Below are 23,955 nucleotides of genomic sequence, written 5' to 3' on the forward strand. Positions count from 1 at the left end.
TATATAATATTTTGCAGTACACAAAACATTTTTCTTATAACACCCTTGTGAGGCAGGCAGTATAATTTGCATTAACTTTACTTCTAGATAAGGGAACTAAGCTTCAATTTATTTACATACTTCACCCAAGATCATATGTCTAACTCATCCACCTCCCACACTTTCCAAGACAGTCATATAGCATAGACTTTTGCCATGTCACCTTCTGTTTAAGAAATTTCAGATTCCTCATTGCCTTTAATTAAAAATTACATTCTTCTGTTGATCATTTGAAGCCCTTTCTAGTATGGCTTTAATCTATTTTGTTTTGCTTTTTTTGCTGAGGCAATTGGTAAGTGACTTGCCCAGAGTCACACAGCTAGGAAGTGTTAAGTATCTGAGACCAGATTTGAAATCAGGTCCTCCTGACTTCAGGGTTTGTGCTCTATCCACTGAGCCATCTAGCTGCCCCTTTAGTCTATTTTTGTAAGGCTGATTGCAACATTCCATCTTCTCACCTCTGACCATGGCCAGAATATTCTTCTCATCTCTCTGTCTCTTGGAAGCTCTAGCTAGAAGTGGCTCAAATTGCCCTTTCTTCCAGAGGTCTTTCCCACAGTTGTTTATGCCCCCCATCATCACTGTGGATTTATTTCATCCATATCCTAGATTTGCTCTTGTGTAACATGGTGTTCTCCTAACATAAGCGATAAGCTCTTGAAGGCAAAGAACTGTCTCTCACTGTTTTCTTTGAATCTCACATGCTTCACACAATTGTCTACTAAATGCTTATTGGTCAATGGATTGATTGAGAAATGTCAAAGTTAGATTCAGAACAATCTTTTGATTCCGGGTCTAGGACTGTCTTCACAACCTAACATTGAATCTGTTTTCTCTTCATATAATAGTTGAAATAACATATTCATGTAACTGTTTTAAAAAGGAAGAGGGAGGTGAAGATTGAGTCATTTGCAGAACTCAATATTTTAAATAGTTTGTGTTGATTTGACTGAAAGAAGTATTTTAAAAGTCCCTATTCTATGACCAAATAGTTAAAATACAAAAAAAAAATCCATAACTATTTTTTTGTGGTAACTGACATATAGATCATGCTTTTTTCTCTAACCAAGTTTTTCTCATGCATTTAAAAAATTTGAGCATCAACAAAAAAAACCATAAAACCAAAAATCAAACAAACAAAAAGTGAGGATAATATACAAGTTTCTATATAAAATCATGCTCTATTTTGGGAGAGGACTGATCACAATTGCTTCATGAATAAAGTGTGGAAATGGTTGCATATGGATTGATTTAGAAAATGGTTATTAGTACAGACAAAAAAAGAAATATACAGAAAAAGGAAGAAACACAATTTCAAAAATTTTTTTCAGTGATGAGAACTCACATTTGTATTTCAAGATAATGTAGTTTAAAGAGAAAAATGAAAAAAAAACTTTATGTAAATTTCTCTTTTTCCTCCAGCCTAATGAGTATCATTTAATTGGTATAAAGTTTTTATGCTATACATTAATGTACAGTAAATCTTATTTTAAAAATTTTGAGCCTCACAACAATCTCACGAATTGGACACTACAGATATTATATTATTAGTGCCAATTTACAGATGAGGAAATGAAGACTCAATTATTGCACAATTGGTAAATGTCAGAGAGAGGATTTGAACTAAGACTTTCTAATCCCAAGTTCAGCCTTCTAGCCATTGTAACAGATTGACCAAACAGAGAATCACGGGGCCACAGAGTTGGAGTTTAAAGGGACCTCAGAAACCCTTTAATCAAACCCTTCACTTTTAAAAATTTATTTTTGAGTCTGGTTTTCCTTATCCTGCCCAGTCTGGAAGTACAGCAGCTATTCACAATTCCAGTACCACTATTGATAGTATGAGGAATTTTGATCTGTTGTATTCTGTTTTTAACTTGGGTTGGTTTGTTCCTCCTTAGGCAGCTTGGTAGACTCCCAACTCCAAGGTGTTTACCATGTTGATAAAAGATGGAGTACAGATAACAGACTGGCTTAGCCTACTATAGCTCAGAAAAGGCCTCTAGCCTCAGCCTTCTAGTAGTTGAAATAATAGTCACTCTCCTGGCCAGCAACCCCTTAATTTACAGAGGAAGATACTGAAATCTATGGAAGTTAAGTGATTTGTCTAAATCACAGGTCATATCAGAGGTAGGATTTGAACCCAGGTCGCTCTGATTCTAAAGCCAGGGCTCTTTCCATTGTTCCATGGATTTTTCATGGAAGAAAATAATTAGGATAGGCAAGATTGCTGTTTCATTAAATAAAATAATTTGGATGACTGTTGTTTTTAAAAATGTCACCTATCCTATTAAAACAGGACAGACATCCCTCAAATATCTTTTATTGACCTGTGGAATTGCAGCTGGCTCACTGTCTGTGACTTTGAAAGTGTCTTCTCAAATTAATTTTGGCAAATAAAGTGAGTACATCATCATTGTTTTCTGCTGAACATGGAAAATTCATCTGGAAAAAATCACATATTCTAAAAATGAGATGGCCTCCATATCTAATTTGGGAATTATATGAAAATAACAAGGAGCTTTCTGTAGAAAAAACAGTTAGCTTTTCCTGAGGAGTGACTTAAAGCAGTGTTGGATGGGCACTTATAGACAGGCAGGGTAGAAGATAAGTACCAGTTTCATGATTAGCTCATGCTCTTTTACATTACTTTAGGATCTGCTAAGATGAAGGTGGGAGTTGGGATGGCATTTGATTGGATTTGGAAGAATGACTAAATTGGAATATAATCAAGGTCAACTAGACAGATAGACATGATGATATGATGCATGCTAGGAAACATCTCCCTTTCCACCTCACCCATATATTCTATCATCATTGATGATTAAAATTTTCCTATTAGAGGACAGATTTTGGAGTTTATAATTTACATATGCAAACATCCCTTGTTATGCTTGCTCTCAAAAATTTGTACTCTTTGTTATGAATTATTTTATTAGATATCTATTTTAGGACAGCCCTCTGTTGAATGATTGGTGTATGATTGGTCAATTTACCAGAATTGGGGAATTGCCCAGGAGATTGGACAATTCAAGTGGAAGGGTGCTGAAACTGGAGCTGGAAAGGCCCAGAAAATAATCATCACCTACTTGACAAGTGCCAAGACTAGTCTTGTTTATGAATCTCTTCTACAGAGGATGCCTTGAGGTAGCTCACTGAGCCAGCCATTTAATTTGGTGAAAATGGATTTCAAGCCTTGAAATTCATGGCAGATCAGCTAATACTATTAGGTCCCTTATAAGCCCATAAAACTGATTTTAGGGATTTGTAGCTTACTCATAGCTTTTTCCCATGTGAAAAGGCACTAGTTCACGCAAAACAAATGAGTCACAATGGAAGAGTGGGGTTATTTCTCTGAGTTGTTTCATCACATCCCTTGGGCCTAGGACGATCAGGGAACTATTTGGGTCAATAGACACCAGAGGAATAAATACTTTTCTTCTATGAAATATATCTCTACCAATGTTGAAGAAAGGTCCAATGTGCACAAGAGGGAATTAGTAATGAGGATTCAATTTAACAAATGTTTATTGAGCATCTTCTATGTGCTGGACACCAGAAATATAAGAAAAAGAAAATAATGCCTCTTAGGCAGCTTACACTGCACTGGGTTGGTTAGGGATCCAGAGTTCAGGTATATATAGGGATGTGAAAGGATGAAAGGTTGTGAATTCTAAAAGTAGAGCACAAACAAAAGGGATTAGCTATTATTAGGATCTGATGCTCTGACTAAATGATGTGGATTGACATTAAATTCCACAAAGGCAGTAAGAAGTCAAAATAGATGAAGAGAGAAGTTATATACCAGGGAATAATGATAGTCACTCATTATACTGGGAAAAATGCAATTTCCCTTGTAATTAAACAGTGTACATATTGCAGTTTTAAGATATTGCCATATACCTATTATAGTAGCTGTTGTTTGTCCTTTGTACTTGAAGAAGACCTAATGACAGCATGATATTGGAATTAAGGTACGGTATGTTTGGCTGTAACTGATCAGACCAACATGAGCTCACAGGTTACCACCGACTAGGTACCCATTTAGAAGCTTGGAATGGAGATAGCGCTAGATTTGCACATCTTATAAATATAAGATATTATAAATATTATAGTGAAACTAAATTAAAATGGTGAAATGCAAAGTCAGTGGGACCATATGGAAGAAATACTTTTTTGGTGGCATTAAAAACTGAGTCTTTCTAGAGGACAACATAGCAATGGGGAACAAGTGCTATAAAATTATTTGTGCTCTTTGAGTTATTGATTTTTGAGGATAAATCTCAAGGGAATAACTCAACAACCACATATGATGTATGCATGTACTAACATTCTCAAAGATTGGAAGAAAATTTGGAGTAATTCTTTAGAATAATTTAATGTTTTATTAGTTTTATTCTTATAAAATTGATTATGTTCATATCATCATCATCATCATCATCATCATCATCATCATCATCATCATCACTGAAATTGTGTAGGACTCAAAATTAAGTATTTACCTACATTCCCTTATTTAGTGAGTCCCTATGACTCACTAGTCATAGAGTGGTAAAATTCTACAAAACTCCTCACCTAATTTCAGGGAGTGAGCTTTTTCTTGTGAACTCTGCTGGCTTTGTACTATACTTGTTGCCTTATGTTACTCTGGGCGTGTGTAAATAGAGAAAAATCTAATCTCCTGCTCTATACAGCTCCCTCCCTCTACAATCTATACCATGAGACAAGCATGGAATTCATTTATTCCTCTGCCTTTGCCCATGCTATGCCTGGAGTGTCCCCTCCTTTACTCTTTGCCTATTATCTCTTTCTTCTTCTCTTCCAGACCAATAAAATAGCACTAAATGCCTACCATGTGAGTCATTGTTCTAGGTTTCACTGTGGATTTATAGATGAGTAAGACACTTTCTGCCCCAATGAAACTACTTCACTCTAAGGTATTAGTGATTATGTGTTGGACTCTTTCCTAGGAAATCTTCCTTTTAAGTAACAATCTTCTCAAACCTCACATAACACTTTGCTTTGCATCTCAATACATTTGTTATATATTGTGCATTATAACTATCTCCTATTTTTTATTCCTCCATAGTTCCTTGAGGGCAGGGACTGTTTTACCTAAATTTTGTATCTCCTCCCAATGTTTACCAGAGTTGTTAATAAATATTTGTTATATTATCTTCCTGTCCACTCTTCTTTTATTCCAGTCATCTGTCATTTGCATCTGCTTCTCTTAGTCTTCCCAATCCTCCCTGTCTAATCCCTGTTCTTCATTTTTGATGGCTCTGAGCTTGTGCTTTTTATACAAGGCTGTCTGATAGCCTGGGTTAGTATGTTATTTAAGCCTGGTCTAGGGTGGTTTTAGAGGAGTTATCCAGGTCACGTTCCAAGATAAGAGTAAAGATATATTAATGTTTTTAGCAGCAGTCATATTGATTGCTCTCCAAAGGCATCAGTTCTGTGGCAAATGACATCACTGTAGTTTTCAAAGAACATTCCTTCTCTCCTATAGACCCCTCTCTCCTTGATTTGCTGACTACAAAAATACATTTGATTTAGTTGACCAAAATGTCACCTTAAAAGTTCTCCTCCAAAAGGCTGTCTCCCAATCATATATTAATATCATACAGGGTTCATTGAACTATATAAAAGAGACCATTTTGCTCAGCAATCCATGGATTATCAGTAACAAATGAGTCTCAAAACAAAGAGAAGCATGCTCATAAAAAGTATTTGTCACTGTTCCTGCCAAAGCACGGAATACAAGTCCAAGAAGAGTCTCTTCTATGTAGCCTCTTCCTCTAGCATCATAGACATTAACACAGCCATGCTTTTTCATCCCTGTACAACTCTTATCTTCCCATTAATCCTCTACAGAGATGGACCCTGATGAGCTGAAGGAAGGCCTTTCTCTATACAGGTACAATGCAGCCAGCCCTATATAGTCTCTACCCGTTTGCCATTCATTATCCTTACACAATTAGTCCACTCTCTGTTCTAGATCTTTAACATCTCTCCTTGTGCAAATCATGGTGAGTAATACATAACAATCAGTTTATGACTGCTGTTGACCCATGCCCTTTAGGTTTCTTAAAATTCTGACTCTTCAGAGATTGTTATATTCCATGAATTGCAATCATCTAGCGTAATGGGAAAAATATGTATATTGACAAAGGTGTTTTTTTGTTTTTTTTTTTAGGAATAGCTTAAGATTGTCAAAAAGGATTGCACAATTTCTCACATGCAATCTAACTTGTCATCTTCATACTCTACAAAGTCCATTGTCCATCTGGAGAGTTTTTCCAAGACATATGTAGTAAAGGTCTAATTCTATTGGTTGTCCATCAAACTGTATAAAAGTCTAGAAAGCAAGCATCCATTTGGTATTTTCCTTGTGAATGACAAGAATGAACCCTTTTAGAGATTTCCTTTAGAAATCATTGAGAAGACCTTGAAATATTTTAGGATTTGACACAATCAATTAAACATTTATAAATAGGAAAACCTGGAGGTTTTCTATAGTGACTCCTTCTTAAATTTATATTCCATGCTGGACTTTTGCCAGGACAGAGGCAAATATTCTATACAAGCATGTTTTATATTTTTTTGTTTTTGTTTTATGTCTGACTTGTAATTAATTATTCATGGATTATTAAACAAAGTGATTTGTTATTATTTATTTCAAAGAATACCCTGTAATATTAACACAAGTATGGAGGATAGTGTTTTAAAGGAAAAACTTTATACTGAAATTTTGGTCAGTCAAATTAAATGCATATTTGCAAGAACAGTAAGTACAATAAATGGACTCTTGTATTCTCTATATCTTTCAGTCATTTGTGTGAATATAAAGAAGTAGTCTCCTAGATATTATCATTTAAGAAAACCTGACTATTCCCTTCTTATGATTTCATTAAAGATACTTTCTTTCCTTAAAAAAATAAATCATTCTCTAAAAGAATGTATAGAAGATTTTTTTAAGGTCTATGAGTAGGCAGTTTTGTATATTCTCTCAATCATCCTTTTCGGCAGCAATCCCTATACTCCAAATCAATGTTGTCCTTGGCTGTCATGTTTCTCCACTTGGTGAGGAGAAAAATTATTTGTTGACTGAAGTGATTTGAGGCTTTCATGACCTTCTCATTGTAGTGCTTGAATTATACTCATTAAACTTCCTCAGAAAATGGTGAAAGTCTGTGTTGAGCATGAATCTAGAGCTGAAAGAGAACTCAGAAATCATAAAGTCCTCTACCTGGGGAAACTGAGGCTCACCATGGTTAAGGGAGTTGCTCAAGGTCAAATGGGTGGTGAGTGTCAGAGAGAGGATTTCAACCTAAGATCTCTAACTCAAGTTAGTGCTTTTCTCAAAAGCAAACATCAAATCAAGTGTTCTTTCTTCTGAATCAATGTTGCTAGCTCCATATCTGTATTTTATCAGTTTCCTAATTTTGGGGATCAATAACTTATTTAAATAGACCAGATCTAAACTGTTTTAACATCCTCTCAACTACATGCTTTCCTCTATTTTGCTTTTACTTTTTACGTCACTTTTGCTCTAACAAACTGATGGCTTGATTATACCATGGCTGATTTGGAAATGACTTCTGTAATGATAACCAGTCATTTTTCTGTCTACTAAATATATAGTTAATTTCATTTATTTTTGCACCCTCTTCTTGAAGCAAGTATTCATTAAATATAAGTATTTGGCTTCTTTTGTTTTTGATGGTGATCCATTATTTTCCAGCATACTTTTAGACATCATCACCTATATTCATTTTTGCATTTAAATTACCAAGTAATAAGACAAATACAAAATACACAGAGATTTGCTGTCTCACAGACTTGGAAATTCCCTTTAATGATGCAATGTGCAACCTATTCAAGTTGGCAAATCAACTTGATGGGCACATGCTGGGTAATTATTGTTCATTTTCTTCTAGCAGTTTGTGATAGGGAAGGTAAGGAAGAGAAAAAAGAGGGTCCACTTAATATGTTGGAGGCCTTCTTCACTTTGCCCTGGCATTGTGAGGATACTAGTGGAGCCCTCCAAGGCAACAATCTGTCATACCTTACCTTTACCACATGACCATCCCATCTTTTCTTCTTATCATATAGTTCTTCAATGATGTGAGGGGAATGCTCATGAGAGCAGTCTCTTACTATGTACAGAGATATACAGATACTCTTTGTTACAACTGGATTCTCTTGCTTTAGGGCAGAACTTCTTAATTTTTTGTGTGTCATAAACTCTTTTGCCAAGCTGATAATGATACAGTTTCTTTCAAAGAAGAATGTTTAAATGCATAAAATAAAATATATGGGATTATAGGAAACAAATAGCAGCTTTTACCTCTTTATAGAAGATGTCTAGTGCCTGTTGGAGGGATTGGACATAATTTTTCACCGAGTGAGCTTCCTGCAGGGAAAGAGATGGAGAGGTCATTTGTTAGATGTTCATTCTCTATGAGAAAGAAAAAAGAATGATCCAAGGTCTTTACGATATTTGGACTTGATGCCTGTGAAGCAGAACAATTCAAAGGAATGCATGGCTTGAGTTTTAGAAAGAGGATAGCAAATTCTCATTAGCTTGAATTCAGAAATCCTGGGCAAAGAATATACATTTAATAAACATTGATGCAGTAACTGTTGGGGACAGGAGTTGTCATGTTTATAGCTGATCAGGTAAGCACAGAAGAAAGCTAGAGATTTGGGGAGATTAGAAGTGAATTTGGTGGAGAGTGAAAAAACAGCTTCCAGAAGAGTAGAAAAACTTGTCTAAATTATTCTCCATAATTTTCTAATTCTCAACATGAAAAAGACCCAGAAACCTTTTCATCACCTTTGCTTCCTTTAGGATGAATCAGGGAGGGGGAGCATCCATACATATAGTGAGGTGGGACAGGAGATAGAAATGAAACTGGGCTTTCCACTGGGCAGAACCTGACAAGAAAGTATTCCAAGTAGTTGTTGTTACTTCAGAAAAAGGCATTTGTAATTGCTGAATCTTTTCCTAAAAGTAGGTCTGATTTCTTTATATTCTTAACTCCATCCTTTATCTCCACAGAGGGTTTCATTGTCTTTTTTCTCTACTCCTCCAACCCTTCTCAGGGCCTGCTAGACCCAGGTTTCAAAGGAAGGAAGAGACAAATGTGGGATCAGAGGATTCCCTAGTAGCAAAGATTTGCAAAGGGAAAACAAAACCAAATCCTAGATCTAGGTTGAATAGATCAAGAAATGAACTGCTGTTTACTTAAAGAATTGAACCCTTTCCTTCCAAATGGTGGACTGAGTTCATGCCTACTTGAGTGTTTTTTGTTTTGTTTTTTTCTTTTGTAAATGCCAAGATAAGAGGATTAGAGTATAATATATTCTAGTGGTGTTTCTTAGTCATTAATCACACTTTGCTAACATGAGCAATAAAGTCAAATGGGTGTCTTCAGAAACTTAGAATGCAAAGTCATGTATTTGGGGATAGAAGGTGCTAGAGAGAGCACCTGGTACAATCTCTTTATTTTACTTAATTTACTATTTTACTTTACTTAGATCATTATATAACTCATCATTTGAATCCAGATCATCTTCTACCAAATTTAGGGTTCCTTCCACTGCTTCCCTGAGTTACTGACATATTACAGGGGTCCTCAAACTACGGCCCACGGGCCAGATGTGGCAACTGAGAACATTTATCCCCCTCACCCAGGGCTATGAAGTTTCTTTATTTAAAGGCCCACAAAACAAAGTTTTTGTTTTTACTATAGTCCGGCCCTCCAACAGTCTGAGGGACAGTGAACTGGCCCCCTATTTAAAAAGTTTGAGGACCCCTGTATTATGATCTATGAACTAGGTGTCTGTACAAGAACTCCATGCCCTTTCCTTCATTCATTGTGTGTTCAACAAGTATTCCTTAAATACCTACTACACATGCTACTTCCTATATCAGGCTTTCCTCTGATCTCTCTCTCTAGTTACCTCCACTGTCCCCTCTGAAACTGCTTTCTATGTATTTGGTATCTCCTTATCTGTGTGCATGTTGCTTCTTGCTTTAAAAGGCAAGCTTCTTTGAGGGAAGGTACCATTTAATATATAGCACCTAAAACATTACCCATTGCATAGTGATAAGTATGTATGGGAGGTTGAATGTGATTCTTGCCTTTCCTTAACCTCTCTCCTCTACTGGTGTAGTAACAGAATGTAGTCATACATCATTAAGGTTTTAAGGCATTAACAAATTGTAAAACCTTCAGATTTCTTTATGAGGTATGAACACAACTCTAATTGAGTTAAGAAGGGAACAACTTGATTGAACAAACAAATTAGCCATGCCTTTGAGGATTTTAAGTAGCTAAGACCTGGATGAATTTCAGCAATTTGAGAGTGGGAGAGATTGCAAGCTGGAAATTGCTTGTGGAAGAGGGAAGGATGTGAGAGAGAATTTTTCTAGACTATGTAGTTTTGAAGGGGAATTCCTGGGCTGGGAAGAGATATTGCATTTATTGTATCTAGAGGAATAATAGAGATAAAAAACTAAGACAGTATGGATTCAGAGACAGTCATCCATGAGAGGAAGTGATATTAAGCAGCATAATTCCTAGCAGCAGAAGAGAGAATCAGGTTATGGAGGAGAGTAGAGCCTGGTAATGCAGCTGAGTAACACTTCTAGCAGAAATGATGCACACATAGGAAGCTGCATAAGGACTCTAGAAAGAGAGAAAGGACTTCCATGACCTACAGTAGTAGGAGTTGAGTTGCCTTTAACATATGTATATCCTGTATATGTGCTTAAATACCACTATATCCTAAGTTTGAGCCTACTTTTTTCCATTTCCTATTCCTAGTCCAATTCCAATTCCTATTACAGAATTCTCTTGACTTCTTTGGAAAGATGTACCCATGAGTAGGGGTCCAAAAGCTGTGGATCAAAGGTAGAAAACTGAAAGCAAAAAGGTTTACTAGCATACTAAGGAATGCTGTTCTTGCAGATTTACCTTTCTAGGGTACTGATTTATTATTTTTTTAAATAACCTTTCAGGCCTGCTTAAAGTACATAGCTAATCAGTATTCTGCTGATAGACAGGAGCTTAGGATAGTTAAGTAAAGCATTTCATGGTAGAGAAAAAAAAGTGATCAAGGTAGAAGGGGGCAATTGGAATGCAAGCAGCAAGATTTGTTATTGGAATAAGAAAACATTTCCTGTTCAAGGGCAGGAGATGGGGAAGAAAGATGATAGATAAAACTGCGTGCAGGGTTTCTTATCCAAGGACAACAAGTAGTTGTTAACAATATTACAAGAGATGAAAATGTGTTTTGCATAATTATACATGTATAACCTATGTCAAATTGCTTGCCTTCTCAATGTGGGGAGGGAAGGTGAGAGAGAATTTGGAATTCAAAATTTTTTGGGGAAAAGAAGATTAAAATTTTTTTTACAAGTAAATGGAGAAAAAATAAAATATTGGTAAGATTTTAAAAATCTTAAAAAAAAGTTCATGAAACCATTCAATGTGCTGTGTCCTTGAATAGTTTGTATTAACAGATTTTATTTCTTTCAGTGGTGTTTGTAGACTTTCTAGTATTGGGCCAATGTACTTGAAGGATCAGTCCAACACAATATTGCAAAACAATTTTGTTTTCCATTCTTCTTCCCTTATCCTGTATGTAATTGTGGGAAGATATACTCTAAGTTTATAGGGACAATGTTTTGTAGTTATTTTTTTTGTTATGATGTCTTGGTAAATACCTTTGCTAAGACTTAATTGTCCCTACTAGCTGATTTTTTTTCTTTGCTGAAGCAATTGGGGTTAAGTGACTTGCCCAGGGTCATATAGCTAGGAAGTGTTAAGAACTCAGGTCCTCCTGACTTCAGGGCAGGTGCTCTATCCACTGCGCTAACTAGCTGCCCCTCATATAAATGCTTTTTGATTGATAAGAAACATTCCTGCACTTCAGGAGCTAATATTCTGCTGGTAAGAGACATGTACATTTCCAGGTATTACACAGAGACTGGAATAATTAGATTTGCAGAATTTCAAAGTGGGAAAGGACCATATACTTTCCCAAGAATCCCAAGGTCTGGTAGAGTCTAACTGCATTTCCTATCATCTTGGGTGAATAATGTAGAATACCTTGTACCAACTAGGTGATTCATTAATGTTTATTGAATTGAATTTGTTAATATGAAAGGGCTTTGAAAAACTAAAAGCTGTATACAAACATCAAGGATTTTTATTATTAAGTTCCTACACAAGCTTTTTACATATGATGACTAATAATGTGACTCCTCTTTGTAACCAGTCATATGCTAATTACTCCTTTCAGACTGTATATTGAAAGTGCTGTCACCCATACCCTCCCTTCCTTCAGAGTTGTCTTTTTTCTTCAAATGAATAGTTTGGTAGCCCCCAACTTTCCAATGGACCATGCAAACCAAATCTTACAATTCAATTAAAAAAATATTCACTAAGTGTTCCACATGTGTAAAGCATAATTCTAGGCACTGGTTATACAAAGACAACTCCTCCCTCTTCCAATACTAAAACAATCTTGTCCTCAAGAAGTTTACATTCTACTGGCAATTATGAGTCAGTTGTTAGTAACTTCAAACATATTTTCCCATTGAAATAATGTCATTCAAGGAAGTTAGGTTTCCTGGCATCCATTGAAATAGTCTATGTAAATCAAAATGGGCCTGAAATATAATATAGTTTTAAAATCTAAGACCAGTGACTTCATTGGCATAGAGATTCCCATTAAGAAACTCTTTCTACCAAAACATATCGCCAAGTGGTCTTCATTATAGTCATCGAGTTGCTTGGATTGATTGCCTAGCGTCAGTAGCCAGTGTGTGCCAGGGCCAGAATGTGAATTTAGTCTTTTCTGATTCCAAGGTTAACTCTCTCTCTCCACAACACCAGGCTGACTCTGATGGGCTGGTTCTCTTGGTAAGAGCATCAAGGACCATGAACATTGGAATGGGGGAGACATAAAGTAAACATCTTTTTTCCATATTCAACATGACATCTTTCCTTTTTTGTGCATTTTTATAGGTTGGCCCCCATGGGTGGAATATTATCTCTCCTCAAAGCTTCCTCTCAGAATCCTTTATTCCTTCTAAGACTTAGTGCAAATCCCACTTTGTATAAAAGGATTTCCCCAATTCTACCAATACTTAGTGCTCTCTCTTTTCAAATGACTTTGCATTTATTTTGTATGTTATTATTGTTGAAGAGTCAATTCTGACTCTTCATGACTTCACTTGGGGTTTTCTTGACAAACATACTAGAGTGGTTTGTCTTTTTCATTCTCTAGTCATTTTATAGATGGTGAAATGGAGGCAAACAGGGTTAAGTGACTTGTCCAAGGCCACACTGTTACTAACAATTAAAAGGTAGAATTTGAACTCAGGTCTTCCTGATTCCAAGTCCAATTGGACCACTTAGCTGCCCCAATTGATTTGTTAATATATTTTAAATATATTATATATTACATGTGTTATATAGTTATATATACTATATATTAATATATATTTACAGTATTATATTTTACATATATTACATATTTTATATGTAATTTATTTTGCAAATATTGTATATTTGCCATCTGTAGGTAAGGTCCTACTCTTGTATGTGAACTGTTTAATTGCTGAAAGGATCAGTGAAAGAATATTTGTATAAGGAAAATTGATAACACTTTTGAAGAAATAAGTCTCCCAGGGGAAATCTTGAAGAGAGAGACTATTCTATGAAGCAGCTGGAGAATTTCCCCTTAATTGAATGTATGAGAGAACCTATTTGAAGGTAAAATAATGACTAAAGTTATAAGATTTCAGGTCATTGTGGTCCATCATACTGCTTTTTAGAGTTTTAAAAGTTAAAACAAACAAAATTATAAATTAAATAACTGTCAAACAACTATGGGAAGACTTCCTAAGGACAGAAATATTTATGAATTTTACCTGATAAGGTAAAAATGAGTCACTGATCACCAGGAAGCTATGATTTGAGGCATTAGAAGTTGTAAAGATGACAGAGAAGAAGCTGTAGGAAGAGATAAACAAAAGAAGCAGCAGCAAGAGAGCAAGCTGAGCAAGTGAGGAGTCACAATCAAGCAGGAGCATAGAAAGCTTCTAGTGGAAAGAGCTGATTCTTCAGTTGCTTTCCTGGGATTTTACTGATTAGAAGAGAGGGATAGCTTTGTTGATTGGCTGGAGGAAATATTCGAAGCTTACTCCAGAACCATTAAATCCTGCTTATATTGGGGATTTATTGACCTTTCTAATGTCATCTATAAACTACAAGAAGGGAAACCTTTTTGGGATGCCTATGTGACCTTCTATTGACTTGTATGGTTTGAAAGGGAGAGACAGAAGTGTCTATTTTGCTGTGAGCTGTGCTTTGCTGTGAGAAGAGGCTTGGAATTTATTGAATAAAGCAGCATCCCCTGCTACTTGTGCATATGAGGAGCTCTAAAAGTTCTCTGGCTGAAAGGAATTGTTTGTCAATACAATTACTTAATACTTTCTCCATTCCCTATTAAGGGTAGTTATGAGTGAAAAGAGTTTGCTATTGTTTTAATAATTCAAGAACACAAAAGGAATGGCTTTAGCCAGCAGAAAAGGAGTAAAGATCAGAAGGAAAGCATCTTTGTGGGGAACAGATTATTCTTGGAGAGAACAAGGACATCAAGGTTTGCAATCTAGAGTTGTGAGTTACCTCGGGACCATGAACTTCCTCACTCATGTGCTTCCTTGGTATGGCTCTGTAAATGTATACCTATTCTTCCCTGTAAAAATTACACACATTGGTAGAAAAGTATCACCCAAGTTTATGGGTAGACTGTGATATTTTGATTCTTCTTGTTTTAACTTTCTATTGACCAACTGTGATGTTTGATTATGAATACTTTTGCCTTCTGATGAGTAAATGTCATAATCAATCCATCTTCTACCTTATTTAGTAGATATTTCATATTGGAGAATTAATAGTGTCATAGTGATTTGGGGTAAATGAAGTACATCGGTGGGAATTCAGGTGCTACAATAGTGAATAGAAGGACTTTATCTGCCCCACACCAGGCAGATACTTCTGAGATTCTAAAAGAGAGTTTGTGTGGTAGCAGCATGGTAGTTTTCCCTCTATCAAAACCCCATACTTGTCCGTTTGAATATAGGTTGAATAAACTAATCAGCCCAGAGATTGAAAGCAGAGAGAGCTACATGAGTATTCGTCTCCTCCTCAGGTAAGAAGCAAGCTCCTCTCAAAGGCAAAGGACTGCTTCTTTTTTGTCTTTCTATATTCTGGGACTAGAACAGTACCTGCCATTAGCAGGCACTTAATATATGCTTGCTGAGTAGAACTGAATATTGTAGGCATTAGTATTGACTCTATACATCAGTGTAAGAAAATGTACTTCTTTATTTATCCACATCTTCAATGGATGAAGATACCTTTCCAGGGAAGCATTGCTCAGCAGTTCTAAATTGGGGAATAGAGGATTGTGGATATTTGGGGAATACAGGAGTCATTGGTACATAATGCTTATTGATTCCCTTCTTCTATAAAACTATAATTATTCCAATGTTGTGGGTTTGAGCTAGTACTTACCGGGTTTTCACAGTACCGACACAGGTCATTGCTTCCAACAAAGATGGTGATCAGCTTCCAGTCTTCTTTCAGGTTGATTTCCTGAGAGATTGAAGACCCAGAGATTTAGAACTCAGAGCTGTGAGGGGGGCTGTGCAATATTGGTATTTGGGAGTCAAGCCCTAGCAAGTTTTCTTCCACTTTTCCCATTTTAGAGTAAGACCCTAGGAAGACTGGCTCTTCTTGGGACTAATCCTGAAGCGAATGATGAGGGGAACCCAGAATTTATTGCTCCATAATAATCCACTGGGACCAAGCACCACAAAGTGAGTGTTATGGCACAGGTGCATGTATCAGGGCAGTAGGGGACAGATTTTATGCTGAAATTCCCTTCAGAAAGCTGCAGCTGTTGGAATGACTAGTGATGACCTAAGGTGTTACAATCGGTATGATACTGGGGCTAAAAGAGGAAGATGAAAATAGGAACAAACCTTCCAAAATGTCTCTTAAAGAAAAGAGAATAAACAGAGAGAAGAAAGGAACTGGTGTATATACAAGAGGAATTGAGGGAAAGAGGAGATCTCTTGGATTGTGGTGCTTGAGAAGACTCATTGCGGTCCTACAGCAGAACTGGGAAGCTTGTTCCCCCTCTAACTACTGCCATAACAGGATTCTTGCTGTTATTATCAGGAGCTAAATTCCAAAGACTAAATCATGGAGAAAAAAATGTGCCTGCAAGGTTTCAGAGAACAGGGCTGAAGAGCTGAAGGAGGGAGAGAGAGGAAGCATGGAATGAGAATTCTATTTTTAGAATGCAGCCTTTACATAAACAGGTTTCAGTGAAGCAAAATCCGAGTTGAGGTGGGAAAGAGATAAAGTCCAGGGCCAGGGAGACAGTCCCTTGCCAATTTGATTGTTTCATTGTCTGCAGCTTCTCTTCTTCCAAGGGCATCGTATTTGGAAAGGAGAGATAATTAACCTCATGGGGAAGGGAAACAAAGTTTAACACATCCTGGAGCCCTTTTTGGTTCTCTGACTGTGTTTCCTCGGGGTGTTCTCTGAGAGATGAAGAAGGTGAAGAATCCCATGACCTTCCCTAACCCAGGTCACCTCCATATCTTCCTATGGTGGCCCCAAAGACGGACACTCACCGAGCTCTTCTTCATTTTGTCCACTAGTTCCCGGGCCTGGCTTGGCATGTCTCTATTCAGGGAGAGAAACAAAAGCTGAGATGAGGTTCAGAAAACCTTCTAAGCCTAAGGGAGGGCTGGAAGTGGACAGTTCTGTGCAAAGGACGATGGATGGGAGGCCAGACAGAGGGTGCAGATTCTCACTGCTATAAACCAGCTGGGTGATGCAGGGAAGATCAACCTCTCTGATCTTCAGTTGCCTCCTTGTTTAAGTGTCACCTTACCCACCTGAAGGCAGAGGTTTGGGTCCCTTCCAGCTTTAAGATCTCTGATCCTCTGGTTGGTGCTAGGGGAATACTTATATTCTCACTGGCTAGCTCTAGTTACTAAAGGGATGAATGAATGTAAAAAAAATGGATATGTTTTAGGATAGAGATACAGACTGAGCCTGTGAATTTCTTCTGTATTTATCAGAGGTGAAAGAGCAAGAGACCAGGAAGCAGTAAATCTGGATTCAAATCCCAATTCTGCTACTTACTATTATTAAGGAAACCATTTGACCTTCTGGTGTTTTTTTTTTTTTAAGTCCAGCCAAAATCTCATCTTCGACAGGAAATCCTTCCTAATCTTCTTTAATTCTAGTGCCTTCTCTTTGTTGAATATGTTCAATATATCCTGTCTATAGTGTGTTTGTACATCCTTATTTGCCAATTGTCTTCTCCATTGGATTCCTTGGAGATCAAGGAAACAATCAACACAGCTCTTTAAGAGTAGGAATAATCTTCTGCCTTTCTTTCTATCCCTATTGCTTGGCATATAATAGGTGCCCATATATAGGAGGTAGTTAATTCATGTTTATTGATTCATTGACTAAGTTTTCTGGGTTTTAGTTCCTGGTTGATTTATAAAATGGGGGATGGTGGAGCTGGATTATTTCCAGGGTATTTTAAAATCCTAAATCTCATATCCTAAGAGGCCGAGGATAGGAAATGGTAAGAATAGGAATGACAAGAAATAGAAACAGACTTGAAAAATCATCACAGTGAATCAACTTCCTTTATGATTATATTAATAATGAGTAACCACAAAACTGCAACAATATAATGCCACTGAGACTCAATTTAATTTGTGACAAGGAAGCTCTCATTGCTTGACTTTGAAGAATTGCTATCATTTCCTATGGTTCTGAGACTCAGAGAATGTGTACAGTCTGAAAAAAATACTGATGGGAAAAGGGAAGTGAATCAAATCAATTAGAGTTCCTTAGGTGATACAAACTCAGTCTTCTAAAAGGCAAAGAATTAGCATGGCTGTAGGAAAAAAGTCATCGGACTTTGTCTAGCTTTCCAGTTTTAATTTATCAGCACAGTTGTTGACAGCAAAAAGGAAGATCAAAAACAAGCAAACATGATCTTTGGGGGGCTCAAAACGATAACTATTGGTAAATGTGATTAATATATGAGCTGAAAGCATTGAGGGACAGAGAGACTTGGCAGAAAGGGGGAGGAGGGAAACTATCTTCAACAGTTTGCATGCAAAGGAAAAGAACAAAAGAATAAAAATTAAATGTTCCACAATGACAATGACCAAACTTGGCATCCTTGAAATTTGAATATATGTATTTACCTCACTTTTTGGCTAATTTGTAAGACTAAAGATGTGGATTATTGCACATACTTTTATCCACAACTAATGTAATGATTGGCTTTGCTAAATAATTTTTTAAAAAAAATTTCTGTCTTTTATATAATCTGTTATAAGGAATGGTTTCATGGGGAAGGGGGAAGGGAGGGATCCATTTTGGAAATAAAGTTAAGATAAGAACAAAAAGTAGCAATAAAAAAGGTAATTTTTAAAAAAAGAGATCTAATCATATTGATTAATATTGTTGCTCCTTAGTTCATTTAGAAGTAGTGCCAATTTCCAAATTCTGCAACCTTGCTCCTAAGACCAGAGTCCACACCAAGGAACAAAGACGAAGTTCCATTCTATATTCTTACCAAACTGGCTTACTTGCTATTTTGTGTTACTGCTGTTCTTGCCTTCAAACTGGATCTCCTAAGACCACGCCCAACGGGGTTAAGTCTCTTAGCTCCAGACTCCTACCCTGGGACTATGCTTCTTCCCTTCCCTTTCATTCACCAAGATTAACAGTGGAAAAGTTACTCAAATCAATACTTCCTTGTTTCTGGAAAGGCCAGGTTATTCCATAGATTTATTGCTCAACTCATCATCCCAGAAACTTCCTGGCCAAAAGCATATTTTCTTGATTACTATTCTCCCTATTAGAATGTAAGCTCCTTAAGAGCAGGGCCTGTCTCAATTTCATATTCGTATCTCTAGAGTGGATCATAGTTTCCTTAACCTAGTAAATGCTTAATAAATGTTTTTTCAATCATCTTTTTCATTCCCTCATTCCTCATAAACTGCATTCTACCTTCTACCTCTCTGTCTTTGCAAAATCTGCTTCATACTCTTATGATGCTCTAGCTACTTGCTTCTTAGAATTTGTAGTTTCCTTCAAGATCCAGTTCAAATGCTATCTCCTACATGAGTCCTGTTCTGATTCCAGAGTTTCTAGTGTCCTCCTCCCAAAATACTGCTTGCTCTTTACCCTAGCTATCACTCTTTTCAATGAATCAAAGACCATGTCCTGAAGAACTTAATGTTTTCAGCTCTGGAACTCTTGTTTTATGGCCCATGATGCCCCAACTGTCAAGTGTTTCTCAAGGCCCATTATATGAAAGTTCCAGCCATCTTCATCACTACACACCCAACCAGCCATCTTACAATCAAGCATTATCCATTTTCTCACTCTCTAAATTTCACTTTCTAATCTCTGTAAGAGATACATTCTCTGATCACTGCTATCTTAATCAAATCAGTATTATCATGATTTTAGAAATAGTATCAGTCTATATCCCTGTAACTCCACTTATCATTTCAGTGACTTTCCAAAGTGAACCACTCCTCCCCTTTGCTACTTCCCTAAATTTGTTGACCCCCCTTATTAGAATATAAGCTCATTGGGAGAAGGCACATCTAGATTTTTAAAAATTTATTTTCCCAATGTTTAATAGTGTTTTGCGCCATAATAAGCATTATATAAATGGTTTTTTATTCATTCATTTGTATGGATTTTATATTTATTTATATGGATATATGTAAATATTCTCCCAATAGAATATAAGGTCTTTGAGGGCATTCACTATTTTGGTTTTTTAAGCCATATAGCTTGTGCTTAATAAATGTGTGTTGGAGGAATAAATGAAGCTGCAAAGAGGCAGGTTTAGGCTTGATGGAAACAACTTCTAACAATGAGAGGTATTCAAAAGTGAAATGAACAGCCTCAGCAAATTGCAGGCTTTCTCTCCCTGGAGGCCTTTAAGGTAGGACTAAATAACCTTTTGAAGATTATATTGTAAAGTGGGTAGAAGAGATGGCTGCTGAGGTCCCTTCTAACTCAGATTTTGTGATTCTCTTATCAGATTTGGAGCCTTGGAAGACATCTGGAAGATCAGCTAGTTTAGATATCTCCCTGATACATAAATCTATATTGTTTTCCTGACAAAAACATGTTCAGTTTCTTTTGAATACTTAGAAGTCATAATCTCTCTGACCATTAGTTTCCTCATTTCTACAATAGTAATATTAATATTAGCTTTACTTATAGGGTTATTTTGAAGATCAAATGAGATGAAGAAAGTACTTTGTAAACACAAATTGTGTTACAAATATAAAAGATTGCTACTGTAAAGTTCTAAATTGCTGATTTTAAAGTACTAACTACTTGACTATTGGGCCTTGGATTTGTTGTCATTAATTAACTGCCAGAGACTGGGAATCAAAGAACTCAGACTCTGATAAAGTAACCTCTTTTTTTTTTTTTTTTTTGGGGGGGGGGCTTCAGTTGCCTTATCTGTAAAAGGAGATGGTTAACAGAGATGATCTCTAAAGGCATCATTCTGTGGCTCAATTTTCTCCTCCATCTGGCTCACTACTCTCCTTCATTTAGCTTTCTATTCCCCCTTTCCCTTCTTTTTCCAATTCCCATTCTTCTCACTAGATAAGGTCTTAGATTTAAAACTATAAGAGATCAGAGAGATCATCTAGTCCAACTGCCTCATCTTAAAGAAGAGGAGAAACTGAGACCCAGAGAGGATGAATGAAGTGCCAGTTAGAATTTGAACCCAGGTGCTCCACTCTGAATCCCAAGTTCACTCCATGGCTTCCATTAAGTTTACTTACTGTGCCATAGCCCCTCTTGTTGCTACATTTAGTCCAATTGTCTCCTTCTGGGTGCCAGTGGAAAATCCATGGAGATGGCGGTTAAATTTCTTCAAAATATCTTTGCAAGAGGGAAAAGGAAAAAAAATATGAATGAGGAGACTCAGTGAACTTCAATTAGAGGGTCTTGAGGAATGAGAGCTATAGAGAGCTCAGAGTTTTTAGGTCTTTCCACTTTACAAAGAAAGGTTCCCCCTTCCTTTTTTCATCACAACCTGACAGAAGGCAAACACTCTAAATCTGGGTTTCCAGAAAGAAATGTTTCTTACTTATGTTACTTACTTGGCAAAGTGGTGTGAGTTTCTAAGACTCCATCTCCTCCAATACTGGGGGAAGGAAAGAGAATGGCTTAGGTAGAGATCAGTAAGCTTTCACTGAAAAGTCAAAACAGCAAACATTTTTAAAGTACTTATTTTGAACAACTGTTCTGGAGGAAATGAAAATTTAGATAAGATATAATTCCTGCCCTCTGGGAGTTTACTGTCTAGTTTGTTGGTTGGTTGTTGTCCTTCATTCTCAAAGAGGACCAAAATGACATCAATATGTTAGAGTCAAATTATAATGTGTCCAACTGTGGCTGAATAAAGCAATACGAGGTTGGAATGCTCTGCCAGAGATCAGGCAGGAATAGTCCCTATGGTATTTGGGGAGGCTTCTTTAACTTTGTGCATCTTGTGTTTCTTCTGAGCTAATTCAATTCTGTTTTGCTCATAGAGCACAGCACCTTCTCGGATAAGGGCATGCCATGCTGGGCAAATCTTGTGCCAGTGTCTCCCATGCCAATTCTAAAGTTCTTAAGAGAGACCTTGAGAGTATCCTTGGATCATTTTTTCTGGCCACTTTTATTGAGCTCTTGCCCTTTGTAAGTTCTTCATAAAATAATCTTTTTGGCAAGAATACATTCAGCATTTGAATATTGTAGCCAGACCAACAGAGTTGTGTTCTCTGCAGTAGAGTTGGAATGGTTGGCAGTTTAGTTAGAGAAAATCTGGTATCTTATCTTGCCAAATGACCTTCAGAATCTTCCTAAGACAATTCAAATGGAAGTGGGTTCAGTTTTCTGTATGATGCTGGTATATTGTCCAAGTTTCATAGGCATAGTAGAGGATTACTATCCTCTCAGTGCCCCAGATATATCTAAGACAAAAAAATTATAAATAATGTACTAATCTTCATTGGCTAAGAGATTTCTTCACCAAAACTCCTTATATGAAGGAAATCACAGGTTCAGTTTTTAAAAAGGAAGTAAGGAATTCCCCTTTTCTTGCAGAGATGGGGGTGTTATGGGACATGGTTTTTATTCTTTGTGATAAGGAATGGCTTTCTGGGTAGAGGAAATGAAGGTAAAACAAAAGATGAAGATAAAAACAAAAGATATCAACAAAAATAAGATTAAAACACCAAACGATAATGGCAACTAGAATGACAATAATAATAATAAAAAAACCCAACATATTTTAATAGATGGAAAGAGGAAACATTTCAGGCATAGGGAAGGTTGCTAAAGATGTCTGGAATACCTCCATCTGAACAGATACTAGACATAGCTCATATTGAAATTGAGCTTCAAAGTTTGTAAAGTATTTTCCTCAAAATAACCCCCATGAGGTATGTAGTACATGTATTGCCATCCTTTTTCAAAAAAATTAAATAATAAATTTTATCTTTCTATTTTATATTTTTAAATTTGTATTATAGATGATGAAACCAAGACTGAAAGTTCTTAATCACCTGCCCAGCATTACACAGATAGCAAATTTCAGAGCTAAGATTTGAACCACGGTCTCCTGACCCCAGATCCAGATTTCTATTAGATCATGCTACCTCTTAGGGATCCAAAACCTTTCCCTCAGAGGGGTAAGGGATAATTTTCTTCTGCTTCAAAAGAAACAACCAAACTGTCCCTAAGAACCAGAGTCATCATCAAAGTCACCATCAAAAGAGGAGTCAAGAGGAGCCTCACCTCCAGGATAGTCCCCTCCAAGCCATGGACAGGCCAGTGATGTTTTTTGCTCCAGCTCCTACAGCTGTCTGGGAAAGGCAAGTGGAAAGGCAAGTGTGAGTAGTGTGAACTCGGGGTCCTGAGAAAATCTTTGTGATTTGGGCAAGTGGTAGGATGTCCTTGGATAAGTGTCCTAAACTTGGAATCAGAAGACTTTTGCTGTGACACTCACTACCTGTTTGACCTTTAAGACATTTAACTTGTTTGAGTCTCAGTATACTCATTTGTAAAATGAAGGTGTTGGACTTTTATGTTTTCTAACACACACATATATTTAAATAAATAAAAAGATACTGGAAATATCAATGATTTTACTGCAAAAGTAACTCTTGGTATAGAAACTCCCTTTACCAACAAGGTTTCCAACTAGGTCTATTACTTAGTAGATCATTTCTAAGCAAATTGTCTGAGATCCAGAGAGGTTAAGTCATTTGTCTAGGAGTCACATTGTTGGCATCAGAAATAGAAATTAAACCCAGAAATAGAATTCTTGACATTAAACCTTAACTCTATCAATTATATCAATTATTAGTAAAATTTTACTATTCTACATGATAATCTTGATTAAAAAGTATAGAAACTAATGTTTATATGGTACTTTAAAATTCATTCAATACTTTACATATTCTGTCTCACCTGGGATAAAACAAGTCTCAAAACTACTCTCTGAGGTAGGTACTAGAGGTATTATCATCCCCCACTTTACAAATGAAATCAAGACACAGAGAGGTTAAATGATTTTCTGTTGATCATACAGCTTAGAAGTATAAAATATGATATTAGATACTGTCTCTCTGACATTTTGTCTAACACTTCATTTAATAAATGTTTAATAAAGAAAGGTAAGTAAAAGAAAAGGTGGTAGATGCTAAGTGACAATTCTGAATTCACATAGCACCTTCCATGGAAACTGTAGCAG

At 36.5% G+C, this 23,955-nt stretch overlaps 1 protein-coding gene across 1 annotated transcript in view; it reads right to left on the reverse strand.

Annotated features, from left to right (window-relative positions):
- PLB1 (phospholipase B1) overlaps nucleotides 1-23,955 on the reverse strand; it is a 214,184-nt gene that overhangs the window by 23,070 nt on the left and 167,159 nt on the right. Inside the window, exons 47-52 of the mRNA XM_051976223.1 lie at nucleotides 22,998-23,065; nucleotides 21,317-21,360; nucleotides 20,996-21,095; nucleotides 16,769-16,820; nucleotides 15,639-15,719; nucleotides 8,390-8,455 (exon numbers count right to left, since the gene is read on the reverse strand). Of these exons, the coding sequence (XP_051832183.1) occupies nucleotides 8,390-8,455; nucleotides 15,639-15,719; nucleotides 16,769-16,820; nucleotides 20,996-21,095; nucleotides 21,317-21,360; nucleotides 22,998-23,065 (411 nt within the window). The remainder of the gene's footprint in view (nucleotides 1-8,389; nucleotides 8,456-15,638; nucleotides 15,720-16,768; nucleotides 16,821-20,995; nucleotides 21,096-21,316; nucleotides 21,361-22,997; nucleotides 23,066-23,955) is intronic.

This window comes from Antechinus flavipes, chromosome 2, assembly GCF_016432865.1.
Source record: "Antechinus flavipes isolate AdamAnt ecotype Samford, QLD, Australia chromosome 2, AdamAnt_v2, whole genome shotgun sequence".
NCBI classification, from domain to species: domain Eukaryota; kingdom Metazoa; phylum Chordata; class Mammalia; order Dasyuromorphia; family Dasyuridae; genus Antechinus; species Antechinus flavipes.